Raw genomic sequence first — 18112 nt, forward strand, 5'->3', positions numbered from 1 at the left:
CTGTTGCTTCCTACCCCCTCTCCAAAACATCACCAGTCCTGTGGCAACGCCTTCCTCAGGTGCTCCAGGTCCCTGGGACCACTGAGGCACCAACAGAACCGGGAGCTGTGGCAGGGCCCTGCGTGGTGGCACCGGGGTGAGATGCTACACACCTGCAGCCTCAGCAGGGTCCAGCCAGGACTTCCTCACAGCTTGGCACCTGCCATGGCAGCAGCTCATCTCCTGACAACTGCCTGGGATTTATTTTTGGTGCACATGCACGGGGAGACTGAGAGATCCCACACTGGGATTTTATCAGCAGTGTGCAGCTATGGAAACAAACGCATTTAAGACTAATATAACAAAATGCCCAAACCCACAACAATAAAATAAAGAATGGTGCACACTGGCTTTTTCACAGAGCATCTCAGTGAATGCAGAGCATGACCCAGCTTCTCTCAGAATTCACCCAAACCTCTAAGAAATCATGTGTTTTCACGTACTTACATGTTTAGCTATGTGAATTTTGCTTGGTGAAAACCCTCCACCCTGCCCTCTGATTTTAGAGTTCAAGGAATGCATCTCCTCCTAAACAAGATGAATAGCCATTTGTTGAGGGCATTCCCTCCTCCCCCTCTGTGCCCATGTCCAAGCCAGCCTCCGTGAGAAGCAGGAGAGCTGACACAAAACCCAGCAGAAACTGCAGCACCTCTTTTTTTACTCCCCATGGAGGGGACACAGTGTTGCTTGACCATGCTCCAGTGCACAGATCTGGGCAGAGGCTGCAGCTCGGCCGAACTGTTCCCTCTCAGCAGGCAAGAGAGGGATCCACAAGTCATGTACAGGAATCCAAGAGCCTGACATCCACACCGCAGACACCCAGGAGTTACCAGGGAGATGGTGGAATACCTTAAAAACCCAGGAAAAAAAGCCCAGTGAAAGCCAAACCTCCCTTGAGGGAGGTAGTGCCGCTCCCTGCCCAGGTTTGGTGTTTTGACCCACCATGTGCAGGGCTTTAGACCAGGTGGCACAGGGATGGGCACGGCCATCTCCCCCTGGGGTTCTGGCTCTGCAAGCAGCACCAGGACGCTCCGGGAGGATGCGGGTGGTGGAGGTGGCGATGTCTGGGAATGCCGGCCCAGGCTGGAGCTGCAGACAAGGACCCAGACAACAAAGGCGAGGCAAAAAGCCGTCTGATAGAGGCAGCCCTGTCTGGCAGGCCGGGCTTTCAGAAGCCCGGGCATGCACTGATGTCTGCAAGCGCAGCTCTTCGCTGGGCGCACAATGAACCCCGCAGCAAGATCACCGAAGTGTCCTGCAGCACACTCCAAATAGTATCCATCTGGTAAGATGAAAAAAACCCGAAGAGCACAGGAGTGCAGCAAAGGAGCAAACAACTGGAGACTGCAGGGAATGACTCTACAACAAACAAAAATTATACTTAATTTTCTGTTATTTATATTCTAAGAAAACCGCATGTTTTCACTTGCATCTCTGCCTCCCTCCCCGAGGCACAAACACACACAAAATGGGAAGACCAGGGAAAGCAGGAAGAGCAGCACAGCTCGAACACATCCCTGCTCACACGCTTTCCCAAATCACAGCACAAGAAAACGGGTGCGAGTTTTACAGCCGTGGAGAGACAGCCAAACACCTCTTGCTGGAGTGAAAACACCTCGAGCAGCTGCCCTGAGCACGGGGACACCAGGGCTCCCTCTGCCCGCCTTATCCGCTGGGATCTTAAGGCATTAATATCAAATAAATGTAAACAAACCATTGCCTGCTGCAGGATAGTTTCTCTATGGGCTGGTGTGAGTGTCCCAGCTCCGGGGCTGATCCCAGCCTCGGGCTCCCGCGGTTCCCTGCCTGATGTCTGCACCACGATAACGCTGCCGGGGGACCAGTGGTGTCTTACAGCTTTTTTGCATAGGCAAGGACTATCCTGCTGTGCAACCAAATTGTGCCACCAGGCTCGAAATAAAGGAACTGAAATAAATCCTTTTTTTTCCTCTTATTTTAGATCATGACTTTTACTAATTGATGCTTGATAAAAGCCTAATGAATGATTTGTAGGCATTATAAGCACGTTAAGGATCTGAGTGTGGTTATAAGCCAAGGTCATAAGCTCTATTGACTTCACAGGCTCTATAGCAATTGATTTGCCATTTATTAAAATCATTTATTTACCCCTTGTTAACATTTTATTTAGCTGGTTCTTCCCCAGCAGGCTTGCAACACCACAGTTGAGCAAAGACACCTTACTTTTGAGGTACTGTCATGAACTCAATTCTAAACTGAGAGACAGACCCACGAACATTATAACAGTGTCTTTTTAAAGGCTCTTTCATGAACAGGTTCAGCTCAAATCCAGGAGCCTGGTTTAGCAAGGCTTCCAACACCTGGTTTTGTCTGTGAGCATCTCTGGCCACACTCAGCAGAAGTCCCACATCCCATGACTTAAAAAGGTTCAGAATGTCAACTACTTTCATAAAATAGAGTGAAAGTCTCTTTCCTCAATGTAATGCTGCTCATCAGTTTGCCAGAGTAGCAGCACATGGAAGAGAGCTGGTGCTTAAAAGGACACTCAGCTTTTGAACATGTTTCTACATTGAACAGCAGAAGAAAAAAAATCCCATCCAGGATTGCCAAAGTGCAGCCAGGTATGGATAGACAAAAAATAGAAAGTTTGCACAGTCAGCCTCTGAAGACACCACTGCATCCCCTCTGCACCAGAAGAGCAGGTACCTGCTGCTCTCGGGGCCAGGCAATGTCCCACCCGTTCCGTGGAGCAGTAACCGGGGTGTTTACGGTACAGCAGCTGCAATCATGCAATCAGCCTTCGTAATTAGATCTTGGCAACTCTTGAAATACTTCACTTACCCAGTTTACCTGGAAAGGTGCGACCTAAACATTCAGTGCCTGGAGACATTTGAAAGAAAAACAGAAAGGATCCGTCAGTGATGGGAGCCACCTCCGAGCGGCTGCACACACACCCCAGCTCCCCTCCTGGGAACTCGTCCTGGCACAGCTCCCCTGTGGCCAGCAGACACCTGCTCCCACGCCTACCACCTCCGCAGGGCCAACAGTACCAGGGCTGCCACCACTCCTGGTTAGTGACCCCACGTGCTTTTCCCACACCAGACACTGTCTCTTGAGGTCCCGTTCCTCTCTCCCCTGCTTCCCCAGGACTGCTCTCCTGATCATGCCTGATGGCAATGCCAAAGCTCTACAGAGGTTTGTGAAGCTTCTGGGATCACTCAGCCCACCCCAGAGACCTCCCTGCCACATCCAGCAGTGCCAGACTGCCTATCCATGGCCCTGGGCAGCACTCTGCTCTTCAAGGCACTGGTGGACTATTTATCACATTCTGTCTCCTCTGCAATCACACAGAGCTGAGCCCCACATGCTGCTGAGTGTGGTGAAAGCTCAGGGTCTCCTGACACCCCGTGCCCAGAGCGAGGGCAGTGGCTGTGGAGTACCGAAGAGGAAGAGCCACAGCAAAATCTTGCACAACACCCCAGGAGCAATGCCCAGCAGATGTATTTTCAAGTGAGGAGAACAAAGCAGCAAAAAGTTTGCAAGAAAAGACAACTCCTGACTTCTCCCTCACCCATCAGTGTGTGACTACCTGCAACACTGAAGGGATTATGGAACATGGATCCTCCCCAGGGCCTGGCAAGCTGAGACACTGTGGGCTGGGTGGGAGCTCTGCATCCCGCAGGAGGTTCGCCAGAGAAACGCGTGTACGCAGGACTCTTTTATGAAGCCTGTAAGAACTGTCTGTCACTGATAATGGTTAATTGGTACTAATTAGTACAGTCTGATCGGAAGGAGTCCTACTGGCCTATAAAAGTGGCCTTTAACCCGAGAGCAAGGGAGGCTGTTGCTGCCAGACATGCCACGCTGGGGCCACAGACACACCGCCCGCTCCTCACACAGCTCCTGCCTCTCCAGCAAGAGAGCAGGCTGGGAGGCTCAAGGGAATGTATCAGCACATCACTGCTCTCAAATAAAGCTTTAAAAAGTTACTTCCCATGTACCTGGGAGGACAGAGATAAGCAACTTTTTCATCCCAGGAAAAGATTTAGGATCAGAGAGTTGCTGTAAATTACTGCAGCAGGGGTTGCAGGCTGGGCTCACCGATGTGAAGGTCAGGCTGATTTAGATGCTTCACATGCAGCTGTTCAAAAGTGGCCCTGCAAACACGAGGTGTCACCTGAATGCACATGGGCAGCCAAGAGCCTCCAGGCCCATGTGCACCACCATCACCACCCCGCTGGAATGGGCACCGACACTGAGCGTGACAGGAAAGGAAAGAAAGGAATTCTGCCGAGCCAAACACCGACGTGTGGCAACAAGCTTGGACCTCCTCCTCCTGCTCAGCCAGCTCACTGCACAGAGCCTGGAAAGGGGTGGGAGGCTGGAAAGGAGTAAAAGGCCAAAAGAAGACTGGAGGCCAAAAAGGGTGGGAGTCCCAAAAGTAAAATGTAGAGTCTGAGAAAAAGTGGATTCCAAAACGGCTTGGGAGACCCAGAAGGGTGGGAGTCCAAAGGAAATTTAAGGGTTGAGAAGAAGAGACCCTATGTATGCAGCTGGCTGGATCAGGATCAGCTTTTCTCTGGCTAAATTTCCAAAAGGGTAGAAAGCAATGTCTCTCCCCTCCCTGCTCCACAGCCCAGGCGATGCAGCGTGACACCCTGTGCACATGTGAGCACATTGTCCCCATCATGTCTCATCCAAGATGTTTGACCATGGTCTGCGATATGTGGGAGAAGCCAGCCTGAACCCTCTGAAATCAGGCAAGATTTTGGGACGTTTCTTCTCCCCTCCCTCTTAGCACGCCTGTCTCTCCCATCCTCACATCTGCCCTTTAGGTTCAGCCATGCATTTGCCAACTTTTTAAATGCAAATGGGCATTGGCACATAAAGTCGGTGCTTTAAACCTGACCAGAGCCACCCTCAGCTCTCCTCCCTCCCTCCTTATATGCATAAACTTTTTTTATGCAATCAGCAGCAGGGAAGAGATCCAGGGAGCGGCTGAGCCGTGCCCGGAGCCCTTCTGCAGCCGCAGTGCTGCCAGACAGCTCCATGGGAAGGGTGGCTCAGGCTCCTCTGCCTACCAGCAGCAGCATGGAACCAGTAATTACCCTGGCTGGACCAACACCTGCTCGTGGTTTTGCCTTACACTGTTTGTGCAACCCAACAGGCTGCCAACAAAGCAGGGATGTACTTCGCCTAAACAGGTGAAAACATGAAACAGGGAACGGAGCTGCCGTGTTGGTCCCACAACGCCTCTGAGCAACACATGCTGGAAAATCACTGCTGCTTCAGCCTGCAAGGCTGCAAAGCAGAGACAAGCATGGCATGCACCGAAAAGGCAAGTCTTTGCTGGGAAAGGAGGGAAAAGGCTGCCTGTCTGCAGAGCCCAGCTCCTGGATCCAGCCCCCCTCTGGTGCGGGGCACATGGATGTTCTTTGCTGGGCTGCAACACCAGCACCAAAAAAAGCCTGGCTTGATGGGAGAGTCCCTCTAAACAAAGCATCCCACGCAGGACAGCAGGGAGGACGTGACAGCCCTCACCCACCCAGGGCTGCCTGCAGGGCAGAGCTGCTCCCAAAAATGCCCTGTGCCAGTTTAGAGCAGAAGTGCCCATTCCCATGCCAGGGATCCAACCCCCACACTCACGGAGCCGGAGTGGCATGGGAAGGGCAGCGTGAAGATCGTGGGTGACCAAGGACAAAGACCCCAAAGGAGCACCTGGGCCAGCCTCAGTCTCTGTTGCCTTTCTGCAGGGCAGGAAAGGCAGGATCAGCTCCAAGCCCACCAGGTCACACCCAAGATATGCTCTCCCCCCGCAGGCAGATGGGATTTGTTGTAGATGATTTGTCCTGGAATAAAAACACCAGCCCCACCTCTTGCAGCATATTTACTGAAGCCACTAAACATTAAACAGAGGCAAAAAGTGTATCCCAGCAACATCTGGAATTTATCCCTTCTTCCTTCTGCAAAAAAAAAAAAAAAATCACACTCTATTCTTTTAGAGAAAGAAAAGTGATTATATAGAATCATAATGCTGGAAGAAGATAGAGAAGAGCAGAGATTTTCTTTGAAACGCTGTTTAGACAACTAAAAAGGGATAGTTTCAAAGAAGCAGCAAATACTATCTCAGCTTTTTCCACCCTGTCTCACACTGCCAGGCCTTCCTGCCATGCCTTGGCTAAGAGACCCCAAGGAAAGCAACAGATTTTTTTCATCCTTGCAGGACCTTTAGTAGGCTAGAAAGGAAACCATCTCTCAGGCCTAACTGGTTGAAGATAGACCAAATAAAAAAATTATTCCTTCAATTCCTGCCAACAGGATTCGAAGGCGCCTTGATTTCTATTAAGAAAACCTGCTTTGGGATGAGCTTTGCAAAAGAGGATGTGTCAGTCTTTACCGAGGAGAGCCAATACTCTGTCTCTCCAGAGAGGAACGGAAAGGCTTTAAATATTAAAACAGGAAAAACCATCGGGATTAATATGAGGATGCAAGGTCAAAATGTGATATCCTCCACTTCCTCAGGCTCCTGATCCCAGAACGGCTGGACAACGACCCCACAGCATCACCTGTGCCCGGATGCAGCTGAGGAAGCCTGGGTTCAGAGGGAAACCTTTCCCAGCCTTCCCGAGGGGGGAGTGAAGCAGTCGCTCTCACGCCAAGCCCACAGAAGTGCCTCCAGCTACTAAATTACCCAACGACTTAAACGAACTGCATTGATCTGGCTGCAAAACAAAGCTGCAGCTCTTGGCACGTGCCCAGTTAGGAGGGTACAGCTGCATTTTTCACCTGCAAGCAGTTACAACCACGGTCAGAGATGCCCCTTCCCCTGACACGGGGCGGTTGAGGGGAGAGACCGAAGGGCAAACACCGGTGAGAGAAATTACTGCTCCAGACACCTCTCAGACACAGCAGAGCCTCAGCAAATGACAGGTATGGCCAGTTTTGCAATCGAGGGCAAGGCTGTTCCTAGAACACGTCCCATTACTTGGGCTCCTCAACCCCCATCTCCTCGGCTGCACGTGGACTGGACGCAGGATTTCACCAGGACATTAAACTCAGAATCTGTAAAATCACTGTGCAAAAACCCAATTATACCTATTTTCGTAACAGCCAATTTAAGCTTGTATTTAGGTCCCCTCACATACCCCTACGTTACATAAAGCATTTCTTCCACTTGAACTGTTGCTTTCTAAAGGCCATTTTGCTTAATTTAATGGATGCTTTATGTGGTCTGCAAATCTCTAGAAACGCAACCAAGGAAGACACATGGCTGCAAGATACGGCGTGATCCCTTCCCGAGCACACAGCAAGAACAGGAGAGGATGAAAGGCATCTCCAAACCCATGAACCTGCTGTGACTGGAGTGCACTTGTGCTCTGAAGAGCAGCAAAACCCCACGGTCAAGTCAAAAGAGGAATTCCTGAACATCTGCACACACTGTTAACCCACTCCAGACCGGCCAGCATTCCGCAGGCTGCACAGCAGGAGGGATCCTTCCCTCATTCCACAACCACCAGCTGAACTGAGCCCACTCGGGCATGCTTCCCTCAGATTTTAAAGAGCTGCTTTCTGCACTTCAAGTAAATAAATGCAGTCATCCCTTTTTCCTTCTCTTTAAAAAAGCTGCACTATAAAAAGCTCATAGTGAAATCTATTAAATTGAGTCTGTCCATTACGTTTATTGTTCCTTACAATTCAGGCCTGGATGGCAACTCAGTGGAGGTTGAGAAGTGTATTTATCAAGAAAACCCATGAGAATGATGAGGATTAAAAGCTATCAGCAGGAGAGAATGTGTTTGTAACTCTGCAGTTTGTTCTGCACCTCGCACAGGACCCCCATTACAGACCTCTGCCCCCTCTCCTGGCTTTTGAGCCCATCTCTGGCACATCAGCTGACAGGACAGCCAGCACCTGCATTCCCAGAAAAAGCTGAGGAAGGTGCAGTGTCTATATACTGCTATGACTAAGTCACACTAGAGAAACATAAACCCTGATTGCATTACACACCAGTGATCAGTATCATTAAGTGTTACACACCTTGTGTGTGTCTGAGCAGTTGGAGAGGGAAATGCTGAATTCGAAAACACATCTTCCTGTTGAAGGAAAGTCCCATTACAGTAATGTAAGTGTAACAACAAAAATTACATTCCTACTTATTACACGGGAAATAATTGCAATTTAAGATAATTTTCCCAGAATTGTGTGAAGCAAGTGCCCATCAATCATGTTGTTTCTTCAGTGTCCTAAAGAGAGCACCTAGCAGGACAAGGTACTTTCAGAGCTCAGTGCTTAACAGCCTAATCTGTGTATGCTGTTCTGGTATTGAGGTATTGAAGCCAAGAGACCACCCTTGCTAAGTGGAATAATGGTGGAAATAATGAAAACAACACAGAAAGAGCAAGACTTGCTCCTCCAGGAAAGCAGCTGAGACATCTGTCCTCAGTGAAGCCAAGCCCTGGCAGCCAAGCCAGCGCAGGGGACACCGACAACCACTGACTCTCATTGCACAAATACCTGTGAAGAGCACAAGGAAACCCAGCCTGGTTTCAGGCTTGGAACAGGCACCAAGGACAAGCCCAACCCTGGGTCATTCCAGCTGCTGAGCTGTGGGTTTCACCCTGTGAAGGGCTCCAAGAGTCAGCCCCATGTACCCTCAGCACTGTGGGAAACAGCACAGGAGGGTGTGGGAGGCGCGGGGCTCCGCTCTGCTTTGGGGGGATCTTTTGTTTTCGTAAGAAATAACGACATTAATCATAACATTAAACAGAAACCACTAAGGGGGAGAATTTCCAAGCTTGCTCAGCAGAGCCCAGCCCGCAGGGGAGCTGCCAGCCAGCAGCCAAAGCCGGCAAATTCCCTGGGACTCGTCCTCGGCAGCCAAAGCCACGGAGGGAAGAGGCGACGAGGAGATTCAGGACTGTTGTAGGACTCAGGCTTGGAAATGTGAGTCTGAACACTCAGCGGTTAGATGTCTCTTGGGAATTCATCCAAATGGCACTGCTTCTCTCCCACTTGCCCTGCAGGTAAATCTCGCATGTGGCTTACACAATCTGTTGACTTAAGTAAAGCAAGGGCAGGAGAAGAAAGCTGCTCAGACATCAGGAGAGACTCATCAGTCCTTTGGGCAAAAGTCTGGGTCACTTCCCTGTCCGCAGAGAACTCAGGGTGTCAGCCAGGCCTCGTCTCCCTCCATGGGAGCACGTGCAGCGAGGGCGCAGCCGAACACAGTGCTCAAAACATCAGTGGAAGGACAACAACGATGTGTTGCCAAATTCTTACATATTTTTGGCCAGTGCTGATGCTTAAATTCAGTTTACAGAAATTGGAGTCCGTGAGCTCTGTGTTCTACTCAAGTCCTCTGAAGTCAAACTGAGCAGTGACTGTACAAGGTCTCCCAGGGCTCGGGGAGACGAGGCCATGGCCACTTCCAAACCTCATCATGAGTAACACTCATCCATCCTGAAGACATGGGAGGTTTCTAACCCACTGTGAGACTACTCCATGCTCTGCAAGGCCAAGATCTTGTTGGACACACATATCTCAGGTGCAAAAGCAGCTGCAGCGTGCAAGGCTGACAAGCAGGCAGGCTCTGGCAGTCAGGGGTCCAGAGGGAGCCCACCAGAGATCCTCAACCATAGGCCTCTGGAGTGCTTCTTGCCCTGCTATTTCCTACTGCTGGTCTCAAACTCTCTCCTCCTCACAACCAACTCCAGCCCTGGGCCCGGCTCCTCCACTCCTGAGCAGGGCAGGAGCAAATGGCTTCCCCCAAAGCAAAAGCCTAAAACCTGAACGGAGCAATTGTGACACAGCTGCAGCCAGGGCTGTTTTGTTACCAGAGTTACAAAGGGAAAATTAGTTCTCACAATTACTGAAAAGGGACGGGAGCAGAGAAATGCCACCTTGTAAAATGCTGGTCATCTGCCCTCAAGATTTTAAACCGCTGAAGATGCATTTGGATGGAAAACTGACCACCTGACCACCACTGTGAGATGTCACACAGCCGTTCTGCCTGGTGTGCCAATGACAAATCCTACCCTCATCATCAACACAAGCGAAGTGTAAGGCCAAATTCTGTGTGTAAAGCTTACAGCAACAGCAGAGATGGACTTTGCCACTACAAATATCCCCAGTGCAAGTTCCTGATCCCTGTCTGAATCTCAAGGAAGGCAGAAGAGCTGTGAGGATGGCGAGCTCCTCAGGAAGCAGGCTAGACACTCAATCCATCTCTCGTATCAGATCTGCGTTAACATTTAAACAGGACCTGCTGTTGTGATCTTTAGCAAGGAGCAGATGTGGTTTTGAGTAATGGTGAGCGTTACTTAACCGGTTATAGTCACTAATGTAATTGACACCTATTCCATCATCCTTAATACACCCACTTCTTTCTCCGATACCATAAATAGATTAGAAAAGTTTCTGCAGATGGCCATGACCCCATTTGTTTGTGCACTTAGCCATGTATGAATCACTCTTGGCTTGTAGCAGCACTCTGGAATTACTGAAAGATAACTAGTCGGCACAGACACCAATAAATGAATCATGCTTTCCACAAGACCAAACCTTTGGGCTTTTACAGACTCCAATTACAAAGTAAGAAGAAAAGAACAAAGAAATTACTCAGTCTATTTGCACAAAGTCATGCAGAGTTGATTCACAGTTTTACAGAATTATTACTGACAATCATTTGTAGGAGGTTAGAGTAACAAACCAGCTACTTTACATATTGGACAGAATGAAGAGATGGAAAAAAATCCCCAAGCCATGTCTTGCACATATTCTTTGAAAAGTAGCCTTGATTTTTGTGCCAGTGACTTTTTTCATCCTTGGTACGCTCCAGGCCTGGGGGTTAATCAGTTTTCATTCGCCAAGGCTAAATTTTGCTTTGCTGGGTTGTTTGGGCCAAGTTTGCAAATGTGGGAAATCCTCTTGCACCTGCTCAAAAGCACGAACCATCACAGGCACAATCCCTCAGCTCAGCAGGCATCAGCAGGGTCTTGTGAATGGTTCAGAGAACTGCCATGTGCAAAAGCACTTGCCTTTCTAACTGCACATTTTTGAATGTATACTGCAAGTGAAAAATTACCCAGTTTGAGGCATTTTATTAAAGAGATGTGTGAGACTGAATACACCAAGCACAAATGTGTGAACCACTTGAAAGCACCGTGGACATCCACCAACACTGACAACTTGTGAGGCAAGTTTCCAAAGATGTGCAAGGTGTCTTTACGTAACACCACAGTCTGGGACACGCTAACACACACAGCAAAAAACACACCCTCTTCTAAATGGAGCATTAACCTAGTCCTGTGTCAGTGAGAAATGGGAAGTCTGACTACCTGGAGAAAAAGGGGACACTGATGGATGACAACCTTAGCACTGTTACCTCGCTGTATGCAGTGAAAAAGCGGCATTTAGTTAAAAAAAATCTAAAAGTGAAGGTGGACTTGATGCCAACCTGAGCTTGAACACAGACAGTGCCCTGGCTGTACCGTCTCTGAGTGGGATGGATGACTGACGTGTCTCAGGGCCACATGCTCCAAATCAACACCTTCTACCAGAGAGATCCAAAAACAGGGATAACGCCCCACTGAGCACAGTCACTGACAATTTGGGAGGGATGAAAGTTAAATGTACCCACAGCACTATTTATCTAAAGCCTACCAGTACCCTTTGCATGTACTGAAGACCCAACTTCCTGGGCGAATTTACCTTGCAAATGAAATGTGTGCCCTGTTTTACACACCTGCTGCACAAGCAGAGAGCTGCCAGCCTGGTACAGCTCAGAGCCACAGCTCAGGAGAGGCCAAAACCAGCACCAGAAGAGCTGCCACACAGCTCCAAACTGATCTGGGAAAACCTGCTTATTGGTTCTCGTGCTTGAGGCTACTGATTTCCAATGAGAGGTATAAACCCCTCCACCGTTTGGATTCAAGATGCTATGCAAAAGTTAAATTAAAACCTTAATAAACATTCCCAATTCTTACCCCTCTCCATACCACATAAATTAATGCAACAAGCGCTCTTGTATAAGAACACGCAGGCAACAACAACCTTCTCCATCCAACAACAGTTAGATATACCTGAGAAGGTGCTGGAGATAGAAAGAAAGGAGAAAGGTTCCCAGTAGGGTTGTCTTTAGAAAACTTGAGTCACTAGAGCCAAGGTTTCAGGTGCAATGCAAGACTAAAAGGATGCATGTGCTAAACAGTAGCGTGTCCTTCAGAAGGAAAAAAGAAAGCTAAATCAGGAACCTGCAGTATTAGGTGGATGCTTGGATAAACACTGTTCAACACACCACAGCAGAAATGCTAATGCAAGTTTAGTTTTCACACCGGAGAGATTTCAAAAGATTTGCAAAGCTTTGATAATATTTAACATCTTTACTAATTTCCTTTTTGGTGCAATCATAAATTTGCCATGGTAGCCAAAAGATCTGGGATGAACTACAAGTTCTAGCTGGCTCCAAAGCCAACAAGAATAATGTGTGCTGTTACTATTTTCTCTCAAAACATACCTCTGCAAAACTGACTCAAAATGAGAAAAGAAATTGTGAAACTGTCATTACAAAGAAGCATTTAAAATGCAGATCAAAGTACTGCCTTAGAAGCTGTATTCCTTGCCAAATCATCAAAGCTCTCTTTACTCTCAATAGCTCCCCAAATCCTCTGATTTGAATGATAAATTCTTACAGCTGAAATTTATCTGCTTTAAAAAAAACAAAAAAAACAATCAAAAAAGCCCAAACCCCAAAACTCCTTTCTCTGGTTACCAACTACTTCATTAACCAGTTCATTTGGAGCCACTTTCCTGTATTACTAAATTCAGTTTCACGGATGTGTTTATGGCTGTGTGCACACACAGGGAGAACCCTGAGACCTCCTCAAGTATTAAAACTTGTCAGCCCTTGGTGGTGTGTGTGTGCAGGGTCTCTCCAGCTCTCAGCACTGAGTGTCCAGGTTCCAGGTGCTGGCACTCAGGGACCTGGAACCTGAGCTCCCATGCTCAGCGCCGGGATCATCCTTGCCCCACTCCACTACACCCCACACTCACCCATCACTCCTGGAGGAGCTCCCAGACTACTACTGCATTCCCTGCAGCAAGGAAGCAGCAACACAACAGCCACTGATCAGTTCTGAAAGATGGAGATGAGACCCTGCTGCCACAGAATTCCTCCCTGATCCTCCCTGTGCCGGACTCAGCCGCGACGTTCGCAGACGGAGCAGGTCTGTGATGCGTTTCTTCACCTGGGACCTGCCTGAGTGACCTACCTTCTGCCAAAATAGTTATAAAATAATCACCCAGCAATTCAGCCACACAGACAGGAAGAACACTGCATAAAAACATCCTCGTCGACATCAATGATTCCTGTGCTTTATGGACGTCTGGGAGCACGCTCATGGCGTGAACCAAATTTCCACTTAATTGCAGCGAAGTGGCCCTTGTACCTCTCCTCATGAGCTCTCCAGCCAGGCTTCATCACTTTGATGAAACCCGCCAGAAGCAGATGCACAGTGTATCAGAGAACGGGAGGGATCTGATAAGACAAACCACACACCAGTACGGGATCTCCCTCCAGGAAGCAAACTGGTTGGCAGTTTTCACATGAGACACCACTGCAAATAAATGACCTTTTTTTCACTAATTAGGCTTAGCAAATTCTGATGGCTGCTGCTACCTGAATGAAACAACACAGACAGACATGACTGTAGAATGAGTTACTCAGGAAAGGAGCTGGGTTGTAATTACCCTCTATTAGTGACACCACGTAGTTTGGTACTTCCCTTGGAAAGGTCTCCTCATGTCTCTCCACTTATAATTTAAGTTTACAAATTCATTCTAAAACTGGATTTATCAAACCACCAACTTCAGCCTGGGAAATCGAAAATTATTAGTATATTTGGTGAGCAACAGCAAATAAAAGTAAGAGCACATGTTTGCAGGTGCTCTTCTCTCCATTCGCAAAGGAAGCAGTGGTAGCAGCTAATGCAATAGCCCAAAAATTTAGAGGTGATCCCAGACCCCACCTTGGCAATTCCTGGCTTTAAGGAAAAGAATATGGTTGCTGTTCCTCACACACCCTTCAGTGTTGGTCCTCTCACAATCAGGATCTGAAAACACACTACTAAACAAATGAAGGCAAACATTCAGGGGGTGGGGGATGCCTCCATGGCAGAAGGTAACAGGACTTACTACAGCAAACACTCTCCTCTGAAAACACCCTGACAATGACTGAAAAGGAAGAATGAACCACGTCTTGCCTCCACTTTGCATTATAAATGATCACCTCCAGTTATACAGGATCACCTCTGGTGCCATGTGCCGGTCCCGCTGTGCAGCATGGCACAATCCAGGTGTTCACCCACAGGAAAAAAACAAAGTTTGACTATTTTCCCTGCATTTCCTCCTCTGTGTCTTTTCATTCTCCCATTCAACATCCATTACAAAACACGAAGATTAAAACCACTACCTGAGGGCACAAAATAAACTGTAATTTTAATAAAGACCCCTGTGCTGTCCAGGCTGAGGGAATCAGGCCTTTCCTTGGGTATGAAACACAGGACCTGTGGGGCTGAGACTGCAGAGTGTCCGGGTCTCCTGGGATGGCTAAGGGCACACACAGACACCTCTTGGGCCACCACAAGCAAAAGCCACCCGTGCTCTGCTCCTCCAGGATCATACCTTGGGATGCTGATCTCAGCAAAAAGCAGAGCTTGTCACAGACACACAGCCAGAGGCAGACACAGGGAACTCCCCGGTTTGGCTGAGGTCAAACCGAGATGCCACAAACTGAACATCCTCTGTGCAAGCACTTTCGGGCTTGCTGAAACACTGGGAGCAGCTCTGGCTTTCCTCCACGAGGAAAACTTTGCGGGGGAATAAAGGAGCACATGGTTCTTACCCACTCTGCCCTGGAATAGGCCGTAACTGTCGATGACAGAGTGTCAGAAAAGCAGTGTGAAAGTGGAAAGGAGACGTGATCCCTGGTTGAGCCATATGCACTTGGTTTGTTATTAAACCAAAGAATGTGAAAACCTAGAAGTCTTGGCTTGGACAGGAACCCACTCCCACGGTTCGCTCAGCCCAGCCAGACACGGCGCTGCAGTTGGGACTCGACTCCTGCGAGATGCCGACGCCTCTCAAAAATCCCAAACGCCTCAGATAACGTTCCTGCACGACCAAAGTGTCTGCATGAGCGAAGCCTCTGCCGAGAGCCACCCAGCCGGGAGAGAGCTGCCCTCACACCTCCCACAGGGATGCCCAGGTGCCCGCGGGATCCCCGCCTTGGCACCCGCACCCTCCAGGAGCCGTGCCCGCGGGATGGCCGGAGCGGGCAGGTGCCGGTGCCCGCTGGGGAGGCAGGCACGGCGCCTCGCTCCGCTCCTCGCGCCAAATAATTAGTTATTTACAGCCTCTTCCGCCACACCGGTCACCCCTGACCTCCTTCACCCAGCCGAGGCGATTAGAGCCCACTGCCGCAGACGTCTGGCTGGCTTAGCACCGCCCGGCATATTGGCACTCCAGCCCGGCGGCGGGCGAGACTCGCACCCCCGCCCCCAAAAAGCCCTTTTATAATCCTAATCTGGGAGCGCCACACACAGAAACCAGCTGCTTCCTCCACCGCAGCGCCGCAGCCACCATACGGAATAAAGCCTGCGAGGAAAAGGGTTTTGGGCATCGGTTGGACAGTTAACCTATTTAGATGGTTATAAATCAGAGGAGTTTGCATGTTCCTCCACGCGCTGCTCTCCTGAATCGTTCCTGCCTGGTAACTGAAAATTTTGGCTGAAAAATTAAGGAGCATCTGGTGGTAGCTGCTCTGAGGTTCCCTCAAAGTCTTATCAGAAAGATACACAAAATCGAGCGACTGGAGGAGGAAAAACGCTGTAGAATGAATTTATCTCAGGGAGGCTCATCTCTGCCCTTTCCACTGGAGCCAGGTGGAGGAAGCGATCAGGTAACAACCCTGCAGTGCCACCAAAGCTCTCCTGTAGCACAGAGGTGAGCGAACGCTGCCCGCCATCAGCAGGAAATAAATAATAATACTGGTGATAAGAAACCTACACCAACATGAAATAAGGAAGGGCAGCAGTAAGGGAGCTCAGTCCAAGGCTCCAAGGCTCAGTCCAAGGAGCTAATGGGAACTCAGCACCTGAGTATCAGGACCTCAGAGCTGACAGAGGGCAGGGGACAAGTCAGGGAAGGACCACAGGAGCATCAGGCACGAGGCTCCCATAATACCTATCCAAATTCAGGCAAGGTTTCCCCCGGTGTAATTCAGTGTCCCCAGTCTCTCACACCCCCCATCCATAAGCAGCACCTGCCTCTTACCAAGCCTATCATATGCTGAAAAAAATGGGGGAAAAAATTACAAACTATGCTATTTCTAAAAAGTCAAGGAGTGAAATTAAAAGCCTGAGTTGTTCCAACAAAACCTCATGCCAAGAGTTAGACTGGAATAGAAGCTTTTTCTTCAAAAGACATTACACATTTTAATTCACAACTTTTATTATAACCATGAGCCTTGATCAGACACAAAGTAAAGTCTCTCATCCTTGGGATTCTGTGGGACACAGTTTATGCTCAGCAACTGGCTGACACAAAAAAGAACTGTATCTTCATTATTTATACACTGCTATTGGTATGCACATCTAGCCCGGCCTGTTAAACTCAGGGAAGAATAATGGTCTATTCAGTACCGGTAGTGTTAATAAAATCAGGCAAATCCAGCTTAGTTTTGTCTGAACACGAATGAGATTAAATCAAGATTAAAAGTGCATTCAGTACAAAGCGTATGGTTTATGCTAAAATTCAGAATGAACACATTTTAGTACCTGGTATACAAATGTCTGCAGACCTTCTCCGGGACTCAAGACACCTGAATTAAACAACGATGAAACTGGAGAAGGAGAAGGCAGAGACACTGGACAAAAGCCATCCAAAATACCAAGGGACAGATGCTCTGCAGCCCCGCTGGAGGTAACGGGGTAGATCCTGTGCTAGCAGAAACAGGCACAGCTCAGCTGGCGCTCCCTGCACGCACCGAGCGCCAGCCTGCCCCGTCGCAGTGCCAGGAATATATGCAAAATCCGGACTCTTTCCCAAGTTTTCCTTTTGGGCCATTTTGCATTAGTCTGTGCAGGGTTTGGATTTCACGGCACTGAACAAGGTGCTAAGCAGGGTACAATCCTGACAACCCGCCCGGTCTGGGATGCCTTGAAAACCTTCCCTTTACAGAAGATACCATTTGCTCAAAACTGCCAAAGAGCCCAACTCATTCCTCTCCCCTCAGCAGTAATATTCCTTCTCTCTCACCTCCGTGCACTTCATTTCCAAGAGGGAAAGAGCACATAGAGAAGTGGTGGATATTTAGGTCAGGCACTGCCCTCACTGCTACTCTGCGAGGGTTGAAAAATATTAATGAAAAAACCCAAATCGCCCTTAGGAACAAAAAGCCCCGAGGGGCTGGAGACGGGGGGAACAGGTTCCCAAATACAAACCCTACTCGGGCGTCCGGACCGCGGTGTCCCCCCGGTACCGAGGCGACGGTGATTGACACGGGGGTAGTGCAGACCCCCGGACAAAGAGCGGGGGCCCCCCAGCATCACCCCCGCAGGAGGGGAAGGTGCGGGGCAGAGGCACCAGGGCATCGCGGGCAAGGGGCGAGACGCGGGTGGTGATGGAGCCGCGATGGGGAAGAGCGGCGATCTCAGCCCCGGTGCCGGCGGGGAGCGGCCGGGGGAGGCTGATCCCCGGGCAGCTCCGCCAGCCCGGCCCGCGCCGTGTCACACCCGCAGCGACATCCCAGCTGCAACAGATGAGAGACCGGGGCTCGCTCGGAGGGGGGAGGAAAACCACTCCTGGAAAGCGCATCGCAGCCAAGGGTCCCGGGCGCCGCCGGGAGCCCCCGCGGGAACTTCCCCGCCCGCGGCGGGGCCGCCGGGCACTCCCGCACCCCGGGCACCTCCCGCACCCTCCCCGGGAGCAGCAGGACGAGTACTTACTGATCTCCATGCTCTGGAACAAAGACCTTTTGCAGTTGCATGTGCAGGACACATTGGGCTGAATAGCTACGGCCGTGCTGTTCAGCCCCATG

At 49.6% G+C, this 18112-nt stretch overlaps 1 protein-coding gene across 4 annotated transcripts in view; it reads right to left on the minus strand.

The window, feature by feature from the left end:
- PMEPA1 (prostate transmembrane protein, androgen induced 1) overlaps positions 1–18111 on the minus strand; it is a 44215-nt gene extending 26104 nt beyond the window's left edge. The window contains exons 1-2 of one of the 4 annotated variants that reach the window (XM_042045555.1): positions 18021–18111; positions 2860–2898 (exon numbers count right to left, since the gene is read on the minus strand). In XM_042045555.1, the coding sequence (XP_041901489.1) occupies positions 2860–2898; positions 18021–18111 (130 nt within the window). The remainder of the gene's footprint in view (positions 1–2859; positions 2899–18020) is intronic. The other 3 variants (XM_042045571.1, XM_042045563.1, XM_042045578.1) reach the window with 3 other exon arrangements.
- Position 18112: the final 1 nt, after the last annotated feature.

Source organism: Corvus kubaryi, unplaced genomic scaffold (assembly GCF_017639235.1).
Source record: "Corvus kubaryi isolate FWS band 111438036 unplaced genomic scaffold, C.kubaryi_AGA036_p1.0 134, whole genome shotgun sequence".
NCBI classification, from domain to species: domain Eukaryota; kingdom Metazoa; phylum Chordata; class Aves; order Passeriformes; family Corvidae; genus Corvus; species Corvus kubaryi.